The sequence below is a fragment of the Dicentrarchus labrax genome, unplaced genomic scaffold, assembly GCF_905237075.1.
Source record: "Dicentrarchus labrax unplaced genomic scaffold, dlabrax2021, whole genome shotgun sequence".
Taxonomy (NCBI): Eukaryota; Metazoa; Chordata; class Actinopteri; family Moronidae; genus Dicentrarchus; species Dicentrarchus labrax.
Genome location: NW_026136723.1, coordinates 4549175 through 4566771, shown reverse-complemented (window position 1 = coordinate 4566771; position 17597 = coordinate 4549175). Strand labels below are relative to the sequence as shown.

General features: G+C 38.1%; 5 gene segments (V, D, J or C); 2 read left to right on the top strand and 3 right to left on the bottom strand.

The window, feature by feature from the left end:
* LOC127358289 (Ig kappa-b4 chain C region-like) overlaps window positions 1-13669 on the top strand; it is a 41094-nt gene extending 27425 nt beyond the window's left edge. The window contains 1 exon segment of the C gene segment in view: window positions 13166-13669. Within this exon segment, the coding sequence occupies window positions 13166-13497 (332 nt within the window).
* LOC127358119 (Ig kappa-b4 chain C region-like) lies at window positions 17-516 on the top strand. The segment is given in 1 exon segment: window positions 17-516. A coding segment is annotated over 1 exon segment (258 nt).
* Window positions 517-2255, bottom strand: LOC127358107 (immunoglobulin kappa variable 6D-21-like). The segment is given in 2 exon segments: window positions 517-1953; window positions 2169-2255. Coding segments are annotated over 2 exon segments (360 nt in total).
* Window positions 8403-9079, bottom strand: LOC127358109 (Ig kappa chain V region 3381-like). The segment is given in 2 exon segments: window positions 8403-8743; window positions 8959-9079. Coding segments are annotated over 2 exon segments (357 nt in total).
* Window positions 13621-15581, bottom strand: LOC127358103 (immunoglobulin kappa variable 6D-21-like). The segment is given in 2 exon segments: window positions 13621-15112; window positions 15328-15581. Coding segments are annotated over 2 exon segments (366 nt in total).
* Window positions 15582-17597: the final 2016 nt, after the last annotated feature.

Genomic DNA, 17597 nt, shown 5'->3' with positions numbered 1-17597 from the left:
GATTGGTGTCTCCTAGGTGATGTCCGTCCCACCCTGACGGTGCTGCCCCCTCCAGTGAGGAGCTGCAGCAGGGGAAGGCCACGCTCATGTGCCTGGCCAACAAGGGCTTCCCCTCAGACTGGAGTCTGTCCTGGAAGGTGGACGGCAGCAGCAGCAGCAGCAGCAGCTGGGAGCAGAGCAGGAGCCCCGGGGTGCTGAAGGACGGCCACTACAGCTGGAGCAGCACCCTGAGGCTCTCTGCAGACCAGTGGAGGAAGGTGGGCTCTGTGACCTGTGAGGCCACCCAGGGCTCCCAGACTCCGCTCTCAGAGACACTGAGGAGAGACCAGTGTTCCCAGTCCTGACCTGACTCACTGGGACTCTGCTACTGGTTTTACTCTGCTACTGCTCTCACTGTGCACTCTGTAACTATCTCTCTCTTTCATTTGACATGTTTCAGTCAGAATATTTACTAGCTTGTTGCAGTGTTTCAATATTATTTCACTGTTTCCAGATAATAAAGACGTGTTCATCAAATCAGTTGTTTTCATCTTTATTATTATCAAAGTGTCTTAATGATTTTCTCTTCATGGTGTCAGTGACTGGATTACATCCAGTGAAAAACTGAGTCAATGCAAAGAATATATATTATTCTTAAATCTCTAAAACCACAAAAGTATATAAAAAAGCATATCATCAACATAGAGAGATTTAAAATGACTTTGATCAGTAAGTTCAACCCTGGGAATATTTACATACTGCTTTTACTGAACAGCTCAACTGTACAGACAAATGAGTTAAAGTTTTAAGTTTTAAAGTTGCTCTGTGTGTAATAATTGGTCCTCCCTGTTTAAATACATGAGGATGTCAAAATATTAGAAGCACCTGAATATAATGTAATCCAGTGCAACAACATCACTGACGTCAATGCAAAAACATATAATTATCACCTCTATGACAGTGTGAACAAGAAGTGAACATTATCGGCATCATTGAAATAGATTTGTAATTCATTATTTATTTATACTTACGTATGGATTTCATTATAATGTACAGTTGTAATGAGTGTATGTCTGCTTCATCAATAATACAAAATGTCTTGGGTTAAAGAGGTACATTACTATTTTAAAAGATTTGTTCAAATAAAAGATTTATTTATCCTTCAGTTTTATTAATCTGCATTTTTAGTGTTAATTTAAAGGTTTTGTTAAGTACGGCCTAGACTCTAAACTTCTCTAAATAAAGTCTGACCGGAGATAAATTCTGTTATAATTTATCACTATACAAATCAAATTATTCTATAATAACACAGAATTTTCAGTGAAACAAGAATTAACCTTCAGAAATTATGAGATGAAAAATTTCTTTCACACCAAAACATTTTGTGTTTTTGTGTCATAATTCCTTCTTAAACTATTTATTTTCTGAATGAAGCTTTGCTCTAAAACTGTTTAAGTAAACTGTAGATGTGTGATAAAATATTGTTTCAGTGATAATAAAATGATGTACTGAATTGTATGATAGATATTTTCACAATTAAAATAATACTGTCTTATACAATCATGAGTTTTCATTGTAGAGAAGCTTCTGTTGTTTTAGTGTCAGTGCAGCTGTTGAGTCAGATCAGTTCCTCTCCAGCTGAGGGAGGTTTTTGTACGACGTTGTATCACTGTGTGAACGGGAAGCTGTTACTCTGCTGACAGTAGTAAACTCCTGAATCTTCAGCCTGAACTCTACTGATGGTCAGAGTGTAGTCAGAACCAGATCCACTTCCACTGAAACGACTTGAAACTCCAGACTGACGAGTTGTAGCATAATAAATCAGGAGTTTAGGAGCTTCTCCAGGTTTCTGAAGGTACCAGTGGAGGTTGCTACTAACACTTGAACTGGCTGTACATCTGATAGAGACAGTCTGTCCTGGAACAACAGACTGAGATCCAGGAGACTGAGTCAGGATGATTTGTCCTGATGAACCTGAAAACATGAAACAGAGGAGAAGGGTTATTGAGACAAATCCAGCTTGGAGAAAGATGATCAACATCCAAACAGAAGAGTATCATTTCTTTAACATGGAGAATAGATGGAAGAAGGTAAATGCTGCTTGTTTCACTGTTTCTCCATCATAGCAGAACATCATTGTGGTGAACCTGGTTGCATCCTGAAGCAAAGTTTTCAGAAGAGAGTCTCACCCTGAACAAGGAGCCCCAGGGTGGCCAGCAGTAGAGTCAGTGACATCCTCATTGTGCTGCCGGCGTGTCAGTGGCTCTGAAAGGCCTGGACAGCCACTGATCAACACTGGCCTCTTAAAGGCTGGGAGCAGAGAGGAAGGACACATATGCAAACACACAGAGTCAGTGAACTGTAGCTGTCCTCAACATATCATGCTGTTTCCTCCTCACTGCTGGGAGTACTGACTGTTTAAATCATCCTCATGCTGATTCACAGAAACTCACAATGCTGTATAATAATTTCATACTAATCTAAAACTAAATTAAACAGTTTATTTTTTATTTACTTAAATACAGAAAGAGAAAGACATGGTGCTCATACAGGTAACTGAAATTGAAAACTAAGCAACTAACTTCATTTTACAGAAAGTTACTTTCAACATTTTTACTCATCACTGACAACACTGGACCAAACATTATTAAGGTTATAAAAACGTAAAATAGATCAAATGTGGATTATAAGAAACTATCAATTATATAACTTAAGAATTTAAGAGTTGTCATCAGAAGTGTAAATTACAGTATGCTGTACATCTACATCAACTCCAGAAATATGTTGCTCTCTCTGTCACAGTGTTAAACTGGTTCAGTCCCTAACTGTCAGGAAGAGATGATGTAGTCTCACTTGGTTAACAGTCATTCAATTCAATTCAATTCAATTTTATTTGTATAGCGCCAATTCATAACAGAAGTTATCTCAGGACACTTTTCAAATAGAGCAGGTCTAGACCGAACTCTTTAACATTAATTACAGAGACCCAACAGTACCACCATGAGCAAGCACTTGGCGACAAGGGCAAGGAAAAACTGCCTGTTAAAAGGCAGAAACCTAGGACAGATCCTCCGGCTCTAGGTGGGTGGTCGTCTGTCTCGACCAGTTGGGGTGAGAGAGAGAGAGAGAGAGGCAGAGAGAGAGAGAGCGAGAGACAGACAGACAGACAGGTGCACAGCAACAACAGTCATCTGCTACTATCAACTATAATCCCACAAGGCTTCATCCTAGGTCCTCTTTTGTTCAGACTTTACATGCTGCTATTATTTGATACTGCAATCTATGGTCTATTTAAATCACTCTATATCTTTTCAAAATATGCAGAATCAGTTAACATGTATATCTCCAAGTGCTCCCAAAATCCAGACAGACATTCTTAGATATTAGATATCACATTTTCTGAATGGTGTCCAGATTGTGTGCGTCTGCAGTGAAATATCTTACTGTAGTAAGATGGAAAGTAGAATTTCATACTGTACGCACAACATTTACTACTACTACAAATATCTGATCAAACATTTACACCACCATACAATGTGCTCCCTCAACCACATATCACTCCTGTTGTCCAAAGCCTCCACTGTGTCATTGTCCCACAACAGATCCAATTTAAAGTCCTTCTCCTCACTCACAAAGCCCTCTATAACCAGGCCCCCTCCTACCTCACTGACCTGCTCCACTGCCGCACTCTGTCACAAAGCCTCTGCTCTTCTGATGCCAACCTCCTGTCTCCACCACCCAGGACCAAGCATCCAAACCAAGCCTTCTCCATAGCTGCACCCCAACTCCATCCTCAAACACATCAGAGACTGTACCGATTCATCCACATTAAAATCACTAATCAAAACCAGTCTTTTCAGAATTGCTTCAATGTGTGATTGTATTTTCTTGCTGGTTGTTTGATGATCTTTTTAACCTATGTATTTTAACTTATGTGAAGTGTCTTTGAGTACATGACAATATATATATGTACTTATAAATAAAATGTAATATTATTATTATTATTGTTAGGAAGTTGTCATTATTGGAGGAACTCTCTGTGCTAAATATCAAAAATCAGTTCTCTGACAACCTTAATGTACTACATATCCAAACATTGCTTCATATAATCTATTCTGTCCCAAAAAACAATCAGCATTGTTTGGTTACAAACCTTTTAGATACTTGTAAAGATAGTTAAAGTAGTGCTTCAAAACCACCTTAGCTGTCTTAAAGTTAAAAAACCTTTGCAGACTACTTATGACAAAATACTGTCCTTCAGTTTGTTCAGGATCAGAAAAACTGTCTGAGGTTTGTGGATCAGTGTCTGAAGAATGTCTGTTTAAAGTTCAGAGGTTGAAGTTAATGAACGTCTCTTCTTTTGTGGACTACAGATGAAACTGCATTGATCTATGTCTGATCACATATTTTATGTTTTCAATATGTGAGTTTGTAATTTTCTTCCAGCTTTATGATCTTGATCTCTCTCTTTTGTGTCAGTTTTTCCAGATGAAGGTCAGGGTGACGTTTGCAGGAGAACAGGGGAACCAGGCTTTATATTACAAAACCTAAATACAGTACATGTTGACAGACTGAACAAAATATAGGGGCAGTTAGATATATTGTGCTGTTAATATGTCTGGGTTGCTTCAGTGAACTGTATCAGTCTCTGCAGTAGCTTCCAGCTGCAGCAGTCAGTTCAGTTTCTGTTCAGTCTGACTGAGGGAGGTTTTTGTATGACGCTTTTTCACTGTGTGAACACATCCTGACTGTTGATAGAATGATAACTCTGACAATAGTAAACTCCTGTATCTTCAGCCTGGACTCCACTGATGGTCAGAGTGAAGTCAATTCCATTCCCTGCTCCACTTCCACTGAATCTGGAGGATATTCCAGATTCTCTGCTTGATGTTCTGTAGATCAGAAGTTTAGGAGCTTCTCCAGTTTTCTGATGGTACCAGGCCAGGTAGTATTGTGAACCAGAGTACAGAGCAACTTGTCTACTGGCTTTACATTCAATAGAAACAGTTTGTCCCGGTTGGACTGATTTGGCTGCTGGCTGAGTCACAACAACATTCTGTCCAACAGACCCTGAGGAGAGAGAAGAAACAATGGACATGAGATGGTGAGGTGAAACTCAGCTACACTCCAAATGATTTTCACAGCACAGAAAACTGATTTTCCTCACCCTGAGTGAAGCAGAGGAGAGTCCAGATGAGGACGGAGATCAAAGTCATGTTTTTGATGAGGAGGATTTCTGTGTCTTCTGTTGTCATGAAGGACAGCTGTCAGTCATCCAGTGTTCAACTCTCAGGACTATAAACTCTCCCAGAGCACTGGAGCATGGTGCTGCTGATGCAAAGTGGCTCTCTATGGAAATGCTCTGACTGACTCCAACAGGGACTTGGATTACTCTGATGATGCTGTTTCTCAATGGATCAATGACTTTATCAGAGTATTGATTAACAATGTATCAGTGATCATTTTAATGTGGAATGGGCTTGATGACTGCACAATGATTTTCTTTCAGAACGTCTTCTGTCTGCTTTAATTTAATGCTAGAGAGATCAATGTTACTTTCAGACATATGGAACAATAAATATGTAAAAATGTGATTCATTCTGAACAATTGTGGCACTGTTTGATAAATAGAACATGAAATAGTTCATTCTTTTAAGAACAGGAACTGTTGATGTTGACTTTGTTGTGTTCAAAGTCAGAGAGCCGTGTCTCTCTACAGTGAGAGGTTTTTGTACGACGACTCAATCAGTTTGTATCACTGTGGTACACGTTCGGTGGAGGAACCAGACTGGAGGTTAACTGTAAGTACTGTTCACTTCTACAAGAACTCGAAATTAATTTAAAATCTATTTTTATTGAATGAATAAAAGTTTTGAAAAATAATTTAGCTCGTAGTAAAATTAAAATAATATTAAAGCGACCATTACAGGCTTCATTGTAATACAGAACAAATTCTGTCTGATGAAAGAACTTTTGACTTGGCCTTAAAATGTTAAACATGATGCTTATTTAAAGTGTTAAAGTTTTTATTGTTCTTAAGATATACAGCCATTTATTGAAGACAACATTCTGATCAATGATTTCTCCTCTGACAAAGTTCTGTTTTCAGACTTTTTATTTCTTGACCATTTTAAATAATTAATTTTCTGTGGGAGAAATGTTTCCAACATTTATTTAGTGAGTGTTTTATCTGGAAACATTGTTTTACTCAATCTTCCTCCCAGACTGATGAATGTAATGATATGTAACATCCTCACTATAACCAATGAATATCATAATGTCACTACAGCTTCTTCAACCACATGCTGTATTAGTAAAATTCATATTATGAGTTGGAAAAAGGATTTCAGCATTTAAACAGTTTGTCAGCAGTGAAGTCTGTCTGTTGTCATGGTTCAGTAGTGATGCTGCGTAAATGAAGACAGCAAACACACACTGTCTCTTATGAGTTTTGGATTGAGCTGAAAAATAGAAGAATAATGTCTTTTAAACTTTTAATAACATGTAATGATTGTTTATGTTTGTTAATTTAACCAAAGAAAGAGTTTCTGCTCTCAGCTGTTTAGTAGTTTTAACTTTTTTAGTTGCAGTAAAAGAGTGCCAGTTTTAATGTTTTATCTTTAGTACTGAAACATGTCTGTTGCCATGGTTCAGCAGTGATGCCTGTCTGTTGCCATGGTTACTGGGTTCAGAGAGGGAAGTGAAACACTGAAGACAAGTTTCATCCAATCTGAGGAAGACCAACAGAAGCAGCAGCCTCCTCTGCTGCAACCAACAGGGTGGAGTTTATTTTCTCTCTGTATGAACTTTCTTCATATTGTCTCTCTGTCTCCTCCTCCAGTGGGTCGAGTCGTCCCCACCCTGACGGTGCTGCCCCCCTCCAGTGAGGAGCTGCAGCAGGGGAAGGCCACGCTCATGTGCCTGGCCAACAAGGGCTTCCCCTCAGACTGGAGTCTGTCCTGGAAGGTGGACGGCAGCAGCAGCAGCAGCAGCAGCAGCTGGGAGCAGAGCAGGAGCCCCGGGGTGCTGAAGGACGGCCACTACAGCTGGAGCAGCACCCTGAGGCTCTCTGCAGACCAGTGGAGGAAGGTGGGCTCTGTGACCTGTGAGGCCACCCAGGGCTCCCAGACTCCACTCTCAGAGACACTGAGGAGAGACCAGTGTTCCCAGTCCTGACCTGACTCACTGGGACTCTGCTACTGGTTTTACTCTGCTACTGCTCTCACTGTGCACTCTGTAACTATCTCTCTCTTTCATTTGACATGTTTCAGTCAGAATATTTACTAGCTTGTTGCAGTGTTTCAATATTATTTCACTGTTTCCAGATAATAAAGACGTGTTCATCAAATCAGTTGTTTTCATCTTTATTATTATCAAAGTGTCTTAATGATTTTCTCTTCATGGTGTCAGTGACTGGATTACATCCAGAGAAAAAATGTTTAAACTTCTCCAGAATGTTTAATATTATGTAATGTACAGCCATATATACTGTATATCAAAAGAGTTTATACACTCTGATAAAACTCCTCATTATTGTTTGATTAGTACAAAACAGTGATGGGCGTAGTATAAGTCCATTATATGTTGTCATAATCAATATGAATACCTTCATTGCTGTACAACTGTTTCTGATATAATCATTACAGATTTGTCTGCAATAATAAACCTTTGGAACAATGTAGGAACATTTCAACAATAAATCATTCAATCATCTCTTCTGAAAAAGAGTCTTAATAGTAAGCATTGTAATATTGTAATTGCTTTAGGTGTATCTAAAGGACACAAATTATTCTTTGAATAAAACCACATAAGTTAAAAAATAAACTCTTAATGTGATATAAAAAGCACAATATCGTCACCATAAGGACAAACATCATAAATGTGATCTGTTGTTCTACCCCTTCAGCTATTTACATACTGCTTCTGCTGAAGAACCATAAACACAAATAAAAGAGATGATAAAAAGACAAAATTAATTGATTAAATTGATTTACATACTTCATTCATCTTTTTTTTGTTTTAGTTATAAAACACATTTGTTAGTTAGAATAGAAAACACACAAAATTATTAAAATATGTTATCTACATTTGTATGTAATTCATTTCAACAATGAGTATGTTTGACTATGAATGTTAAGATATAAAATGAATATATAATATTATAGTTTTAGTGTTTATGTGTTATCATACTCCATGGATTTCACTTATCGATGAATTGAAATCATACTTCGAGAGAGGTTACCACTGATGTGCAGCAGACTGTTTCACACCCTGTTTTCCTGAAAGCATTAAAAATATGACTTTTTAAATACTGAATATTTAGTGGCAAAATGTTCAAAGCCAATCATTATTAATGATGGGGTGTTTTTTTGTGAAACCTCTGTTGTTTTAGTGTCAGTGCAGCTGTTGAGTCAGATCAGTTCCTCTCCAGCTGAGGGAGGTTTTTGTACGACGTTGTATCACTGTGTGAACGAGCTGTAACTCTGCTGACAGTAGTAAACTCCTGAATCTTCAGCCTGAACTCCACTGATGGTCAGAGTGTAGTCAGAACCAGATCCACTTCCACTAAAACGACTTGAAACTCCAGACTGACGAGTTGTAGCTGAATAAATCAGGAGTTTAGGAGCTTCTCCAGGTTTCTGAAGGTACCAGTGGAGCCAGCCACTAACACTTGTACTGGTTTTACATCTGATAGAGACAGTCTGTCCTGGAACAACAGACTGAGATCCAGGAGACTGAGTCAGGGTGATTTGTCCTGATGAACCTGAAAACATGAAACAGAGGAGAAGGGTTATTGAGACAAATCCAGCTTGGAGAAAGATGATCAACATCCAAACAGAAGAGTATCATTTCTTTAACATGGAGAATAGATGGAAGAAGGTAAATGCTGCTTGTTTCACTGTTTCTCCATCATAGCAGAACATCATTGTGGTGAACCTGTTTGCATCCTGAAGCAAAGTTTTCAGAAGAGAGTCTCACCCTGAACAAGGAGCCCCAGGGTGGCCAGCAGTAGAGTCAGTGACATCATCATTGTGCTGCCGGCGTGTCAGTGGCTCTGAAAGGCCTGGACAGCCACTGATCAACACTGGCCTCTTAAAGGCTGGGAGCAGAGAGGAAGGACACATATGCAAACACACAGAGTCAGTGAACTGTAGCTGTCCTCAACATATCATGCTGTTTCCTCCTCACTGCTGGGAGTACTGACTGTTTAAATCATCCTCATGCTGATTCACAGAAACTCACAATGCTGTATAATAATTTCATACTAATCTAAAACTAAATTAAACAGTTTATTTTTTATTTACTTAAATACAGAAAGAGAAAGACATGGTGCTCATACAGGTAACTGAAATTGAAAACTAAGCAACTAACTTCATTTTACAGAAAGTTACTTTCAACATTTTTACTCATCACTGACAACACTGGACCAAACATTATTAAGGTTATAAAAACGTAAAATAGATCAAATGTGGATTATAAGAAACTATCAATTATATAACTTAATAATTTAAGAGTTGTCATTAGAAGTTTAAATTACAGTATGCTGTACATCTACATCTACTCCAGAAATATGTTGCTCTCTCTGTCACAGTGTTAAACTGGTTCAGTCCCTAACTGTCAGGAAGAGATGATGTAGTCTCACTTGGTTAACAGTCATCTGCTACTATCAACTATAATCCCACAAGGCTTCATCCTAGGTCCTCTTTTGTTCAGACTTTACATGCTGCTATTGTTTGATACTGCAATCTATGGTCTATTTAAATCACTCTATATCTTTTCAAAATATGCAGAATCAGTTAACATGTATATCTCCAAGTGCTCCCAAAATCCAGACAGACATTCTTAGATATTAGATATCACATTTTCTGAATGGCGTCCAGATTGTGTTCCTCCGCAGTGAAATATCTTACTGCAGTAAGATGGAAAGTAGAATTTCATACTGTATGCACAACATTTACTACTACTAAAAATATCTGATCAAACATTCGCACCACCATGCAATGTGCTCCCTCAACCACATATCACTCCTGTTGTCCAAAGCCTCCACTGTGTCATTGTCCCACAACAGATCCAATTTAAAGTCCTTCTCCTCACTCACAAAGCCCTCTATAACCAGGCCCCCTCCTACCTCACTGACCTGCTCCACTGCCGCACTCTGTCACAAAGCCTCCGCTCTTCTGATGCCAACCTCCTGTCTCCACCACCCAGGACCAAGCATCCAAACCAAGCCTTCTCCATAGCTGCACCCCCAACTCCATCCTCAAACACATCAGAGACTGTACCGATTCATCCACATTAAAATCACTAATCAAAACCAGCCTTTTCAGAATTGCTTCAATGTGTGATTGTATTTTTTTGCTGGTTGTTTGATGATCTTTTTAACCTATGTATTTTAACTTATGTGAAGTGTCATTGAGTACATGAAAAAATATATATGTATATATAAATAAAATGTAATATTATTAATATTGTTATAAAGTTGTCATTATTGGAGGAACTTTCTGTACTAAATATCAAAATCAGTTCTCTGACAACCTTAATGTACTACATATCCAAACATTGCTTCATATAATCTATTCTGTCCCAAAAACAATCAGCATTGTTTGGTTACAAACCTTTTAGATACTTGTAAAGATAGTTAAAGTAGTGCTTCAAAACCACCTTAGCTGTGTTAAAGTTCAAAAACCTTTGCAGACTACTTATGACAAAATACTGTCCTTCAGTTTGTTCAGGATCATAAAAACTGTCTGAGGTTTGTGGATCAGTGTCTGAAGAATGTCTGTTTAAAGTTCAGAGGTTGAAGTTAATGAACGTCTCTTCTTTTGTGGACTACAGATGAAACTGCATTGATCTATGTCTGATCACATATTTTATGTTTTCAATATGTGAGTTTGTAATTTTCTTCCAGCTTTATGATCTTGATCTCTCTCTTTTATGTCAGTTTTTCCAGATGGAGGTCAGGGTGACGTTTGCAGGAGAACAGGGGAACCAGGCTTCATCTTAAAAAACCTACATACATTTTATTGATCCACCTGTTGGTTCTATTAACAGAGGTGATTTTGAAATGATGCCAAATATAAGGGTTGTTAGATATATTGTGCTGTTAACATGTCTGGGTTGCTTCAGCGAACTGTATCAGTCTCTGCAGTAGCTTCCAGCTGCAGCAGTCAGTTCAGTTTCTGTTCAGTCTGACTGAGGGAGGTTTTTGTACGACGCTTTTTCACTGTGTGAACACAGCTTGACTGTTGATATAATGATAACTCTGACAGTAGTAAACTCCTGTATCTTCAGCCTGGACTCCACTGATGGTCAGAATGAAGTCAACTCCATTCCCTGCTCCACTTCCACTGAATCTGGAGGAGATTCCAGAAAATCTGTCTGATGTTATGTAGATCAGAAGTTTAGGAGCTTCTCCAGTTTTCTGATGGTACCAGGCCAGGTAGTATTGTGAACCAGACCTGTGAGCAACTTGTGTACTGGCTTTACATTCAATAGAAACAGTTTGTCCCGGTTGGACTGATTTGGCTGCTGGCTGAGTCACAACAACATTCTGTCCAACAGACCCTGAGGAGAGAGAAGAAACAATGGACATGAGATGGTGAGGTGAAACTCAACTACACTCCAAATGATTTTCACAGCACAGAAAACTGATTTTCCTCACCCTGAGTGAAGCAGAGGAGAGTCTTCTGTCTGCTTTAATTTAATGCTAGAGAGATCAATGTTACTTTCAGACATATGGAACAATAAATATGTAAAAATATGATTCATTCTGAACAATTGTGGCACTGTTTGATAAATAGAACATGAAATAGTTCATTCTTTTAAAAACAGGAACTGTTGATGTTGACTTTGTTGTGTTCAAAGTCAGAGAGCCGTGTCTCTCTACAGTGAGAGGTTTTTGTACGACGACTCAATCGGTTTGTATCACTGTGGTACACGTTCGGTGGAGGAACCAGACTGGAGATTGGAAGTAAGTTCAAGTTTTGATGTATTTTATAAATTCATGAGCAACATTTTCTTTTCTGCAGGTACACTTTTGTCCAGCCATTGAAATATCAAATGTTTGATTCTATTTTTCTCCATTAGTTTTGTACAAAGAAGGTAAACGGTTACCAATTAAATTGTTAAATTATCAATGTCATTACTACAATTCCTTGGTGAAGAGCAGAAGTCATGTATTTCAGTTTTTAGATTAAAGTGAAAAGTTGAGTACTTGCAGTTTAAACTTTGTCAGACAAAGTCAGAGAGCCGTGTCTCTCTACAGTGAGAGGTTTTTGTACGACGACTCAATCAGTTTGTATCACTGTGGTTGACTTTTGGTGGAGGAACCAGACTGGAGATTGGAAGTAAGTTTCTGCTCAAATATTAAATATGGTATCATCAGTTAAAGTTTTAATTTCTGTGTCTGAACATTTGTAGTAGATATAAATTTCCACTGGGCTGATCTAAATCACTTTAAAGACTCAATTTTATTGTTGGTTTGACCTTAAAGTTGAACTCAAAGCAGCTTTACTGAACTGTTCTTTAAATGTTCCAGTTAATTAGTGAAATGTGAACAGCTTGAACTGCAGGAAAGATTAAAGAACAACACTCGTACTGTACAAATGTTTTTAAAATTCAGTCATTTATTCTGTATTTTTAACTGCAGTTAAAATAACACAAAATAGTGTGAATGATAAATGTTAGGAATGATTCCAAATGTCTGATCTTCTAAAATGGCACAAATTGTGTTTTAACCTCAGTTAGAAATAACGCTGACACTTTTCTGAAGCTTTTTGTGTTTTTTAGTCTGTCTGTTTAACAATTCAACTGTGGTTGTCAATTAGTTTTAGCTGATAATTGATATTCAAAGTCTATTTTTATGTTTTTTTCAAATAGTCTAAAATAAAATCCCACCAAAGACATGTTTTAAATGTTGATATTTATAATGTGCTTCTGTTATTTGCAGTGTAGTTTGATATATTTCAGGTCATATGAGGACTGTGTCTGTGCTGATGTGCATGAGAGGTTTCTTAAAGGGAAGTGAAACAATGTGTGAGTGAGTGACTGCTGGAGCAGAAAAACCATCTGACAGAAACTCCTTAAAGGAGAAAATCAACTCTCACACAGTAAAGGTGTCCAAGTGTCTGCTGGTTGATTGACAGCTGTGTGGTCCCTGTCCTCTAATCTGATTGGTGTCTCCTAGGTGATGTCCGTCCCACCCTGACGGTGCTGCCCCCCTCCAGTGAGGAGCTGCAGCAGGGGAAGGCCACGCTCATGTGCCTGGCCAACAAGGGCTTCCCCTCAGACTGGAGTCTGTCCTGGAAGGTGGACGGCAGCAGCAGCAGCAGCAGCAGCAGCTGGGAGCAGAGCAGGAGCCCCGGGGTGCTGAAGGACGGCCACTACAGCTGGAGCAGCACCCTGAGGCTCTCTGCAGACCAGTGGAGGAAGGTGGGCTCTGTGACCTGTGAGGCCACCCAGGGCTCCCAGACTCCGCTCTCAGAGACACTGAGGAGAGACCAGTGTTCCCAGTCCTGACCTGACTCACTGGGACTCTGCTACTGGTTTTACTCTGCTACTGCTCTCACTGTGCACTCTGTAACTATCTCTCTCTTTCATTTGACATGTTTCAGTCAGAATATTTACTAGCTTGTTGCAGTGTTTCAATATTATTTCACTGTTTCCAGATAATAAAGACGTGTTCATCAAATCACTTGTTTTCATCTTTATTATTATCAAAGTGTCTTAATGATTTTCTCTTCATGGTGTCAGTGACTGGATTACATCCAGTGAAAAACTGAGTCAATGCAAAGAATATATATTATTCTTAAATCTCTAAAACCACAAAAGTATATAAAAAAGCATATCATCAACATAGAGAGATTTAAAATGACTTTGATCAGTAAGTTCAACCCTGGGAATATTTACATACTGCTTTTACTGAACAGCTCAACTGTACAGACAAATGAGTTAAAGTTTTAAGTTTTAAAGTTGCTCTGTGTGTAATAATTGGTCCTCCCTGTTTAAATACATGAGGAGGTCAAAATATTAGAAACACCTGAATATAATGTAATCCAGTGCAACAACATCACTGACGTCAATGCAAGAACATATAATTATCACCTGTATGACAGTGTGAACAGGAAGTGAACATTATCGGCATCATTGAAGCAGATTTGTAATTCATTATTTTATTTATACTTACGTATGGATTTCATTTTAATGTACAGTTGTAATGAGTGTATGTCTGCTTCATCAATAATACAAAATGTCTTGGGTTAAAGAGGCACATTACTATTTAAAAGATTTGTTCAAATTAAAGATTTATTTATCCTTCAGTTTTATTAATCTGCATTTTTAGTGTTAATTTAAAGGTTTTGTTAAGTACGGCCTAGACTCTAAACTTCTCTATATAAAGTCTGCCTTGAGTTAAATTCTGTTATAATTTATCACTATACAAATCAAATTATTCTATAATAACACAGAATTTTCAGTGAAACAAGAATTAACCTTCAGAAATTATGAGATGAAAAATTTCTTTCACACCAAAAAATTTTGTGTTTTTGTGTCATAATTCCTTCTTAAACTATTTATTTTCTGAATGAAGCTTTGCTCTAAAACTGTTTAAGTAAACTGTAGATGTGTGATAAAACATTGTTTCAGTGATAATAAAATGATGTACTAAATTGAATGATAAATATTTTCACAATTAAAATCATACTGTCTTATACAATCATGAGTTTTCATTGTAGAGAAACCTCTGTTGTTTTAGTGTCAGTGCAGCTGTTGAGTCAGATCAGTTCCTCTCCAGCTGAGGGAGGTTTTTGTACGACGTTGTATCACTGTGTGAACGGTGTGTCGTAACTCTGCTGACAGTAGTAAACTCCTGAATCTTCAGCCTGAACTCCACTGATGGTCAGAATGAACTCTGTCCAAGGTGAACTTCCACTTCCACTAAAACGATCAGAAACTCCAGACTGACGGGTTGAAGCATAATTAATCAGGAGTTTAGGAGCTTCTCCAGGTTTCTGAAGGTACCAGTGGAGGTAGTTACTAGCATATGAACTGGCTGTACATCTGATAGAGACAGTCTGTCCTGGAACAACAGACTGAGTTCCAGGAGACTGAGTCAGGGTGATTTGTCCTGATGAACCTGAAAACATGAAACAGAGGAGAAGGGTTATTGAGACAAATCCAGCTTGGAGAAAGATGATCAACATCCAAACAGAAGAGTATCATTTCTTTAACATGGAGAATAGATGGAAGAAGGTAAATGCTGCTTGTTTCACTGTTTCTCCATCATAGCAGAACATCATTGTGGTGAACCTGGTTGCATCCTGAAGCAAAGTTTTCAGAAGAGAGTCTCACCCTGAACAAGGAGCCCCAGGGTGGCCAGCAGTAGAGTCAGTGACATCATCATTGTGCTGCCGGCGTGTCAGTGGCTCTGAAAGGCCTGGACAGCCACTGATCAACACTGGCCTCTTAAAGGCTGGGAGCAGAGAGGAAGGACACATATGCAAACACACAGAGTCAGTGAACTGTAGCTGTCCTCAACATATCATGCTGTTTCCTCCTCACTGCTGGGAGTACTGACTGTTTAAATCATCCTCATGCTGATTCACAGAAACTCACAATGCTGTATAATAATTTCATACTAATCTAAAACTAAATTAAACAGTTTATTTTTTATTTACTTAAATACAGAAAGAGAAAGACATGGTGCTCATACAGGTAACTGAAATTGAAAACTAAGCAACTAACTTCATTTTACAGAAAGTTACTTTCAACATTTTTACTCATCACTGACAACACTGGACCAAACATTATTAAGGTTATAAAAACGTAAAATAGATCAAATGTGGATTATAAGAAACTATCAATTATATAACTTAATAATTTAAGAGTTGTCATTAGAAGTGTAAATTACAGTATGCTGTACATCTACATCAACTCCAGAAATATGTTGCTCTCTCTGTCACAGTGTTAAACTGGTTCAGTCCCTAACTGTCAGGAAGAGATGATGTAGTCTCACTTGGTTAACAGTCATCTGCTACTATCAACTATAATCCCACAAGGCTTCATCCTAGGTCCTCTTTTGTTCAGACTTTACATGCTGCTATTGTTTGATACTGCAATCTATGGTCTATTTAAATCACTCTGTATCTTTTCAAAATATGCAGAATCAGTTAACATGTATATCTCCAAGTGCTCTCAAAATCCAGACAGACATTCTTAGATATTAGATATCACATTTTCTGAATGGTGTCCAGAATGTGTGCCTCCACAGTGAAATATCTTACTGTTGTAAGATGGAAAGTAGAATTTCATACTGTACGCACAACATTTACTACTACTAAAAATATCTGATCAAACATTTACACCACCATACAATGTGCTCCCTCAACCACATATCACTCCTGTTGTCCAAAGCCTCCACTGTGTCATTGTCCCACAACAGATCCAATTTAAAGTCCTTCTCCTCACTCACAAAGCCCTCTATAACCAGGCCCCCTCCTACCTCACTGACCTGCTCCACTGCCGCACTCTGTCACAAAGCCTCCGCTCTTCTGATGCCAACCTCCTGTCTCCACCACCCAGGACCAAGCATCCAAACCAAGCCTTCTCCATAGCTGCACCCCAACTCCATCCTCAAACACATCAGAGACTGTACCGATTCATCCACATTAAAATCACTAATCAAAACCAGTCTTTTCAGAATTGCTTCAATGTGTGATTGTATTTTTTTGCTGGTTGTTTGATGATCTTTTTAACCTATGTATTTTAACTTATGTGAAGTGTCTTTGAGTACATGACAATATATATATGTATATATAAATAAAATGTAATATTATTAATATTGTTATAAAGTTGTCAATATTGGAAGGACTTATAATCTTATCTACTTATAAATAAAATGTAATATTATTATTATTATTGTTAGGAAGTTGTCATTATTGGAGGAACTCTCTGTGCTAAATATCAAAAATCAGTTCTCTGACAACCTTAATGTACTACATATCCAAACATTGCTTCATATAATCTATTCTGTCCCAAAAACAATCAGCATTGTTTGGTTACAAACCTTTTAGATACTTGTAAAGATAGTTAAAGTAGTGCTTCAAAACCACCCTAGCTGTCTTAAAGTTCAAAAACCTTTGCAGACTACTTATGACAAAATACTGTCCTTCAGTTTGTTCAGGATCAGAAAAACTGTCTGAGGTTTGTGGATCAGTGTCTGAAGAATGTCTGTTTAAAGTTCAGAGGTTGAAGTTAATGAACGTCTCTTCTTTTGTGGACTACAGATGAAACTGCATTGATCTATGTCTGATCACATATTTTATGTTTTCAATATGTGAGTTTGTAATTTTCTTCCAGCTTTATGATCTTGATCTCTCTCTTGTGTCAGTTTTTCCAGATGGAGGTCAGGGTGACGTTTGCAGGAGAACAGGGGAACCAGGCTTCATCTTAAAAAACCTACATACATTTTATTGATCCACCTGTTGGTTCTGTGGAAATTAACAGAGGTGATTTGGAAATTATGCCAAATATAAGGGCTGTTAGATATATTATGCTGTTAACATGTCTGGGTTGCTTCAGTGAACTGTATCAGTCTCTGCAGTAGCTTCCAGCTGCAGCAA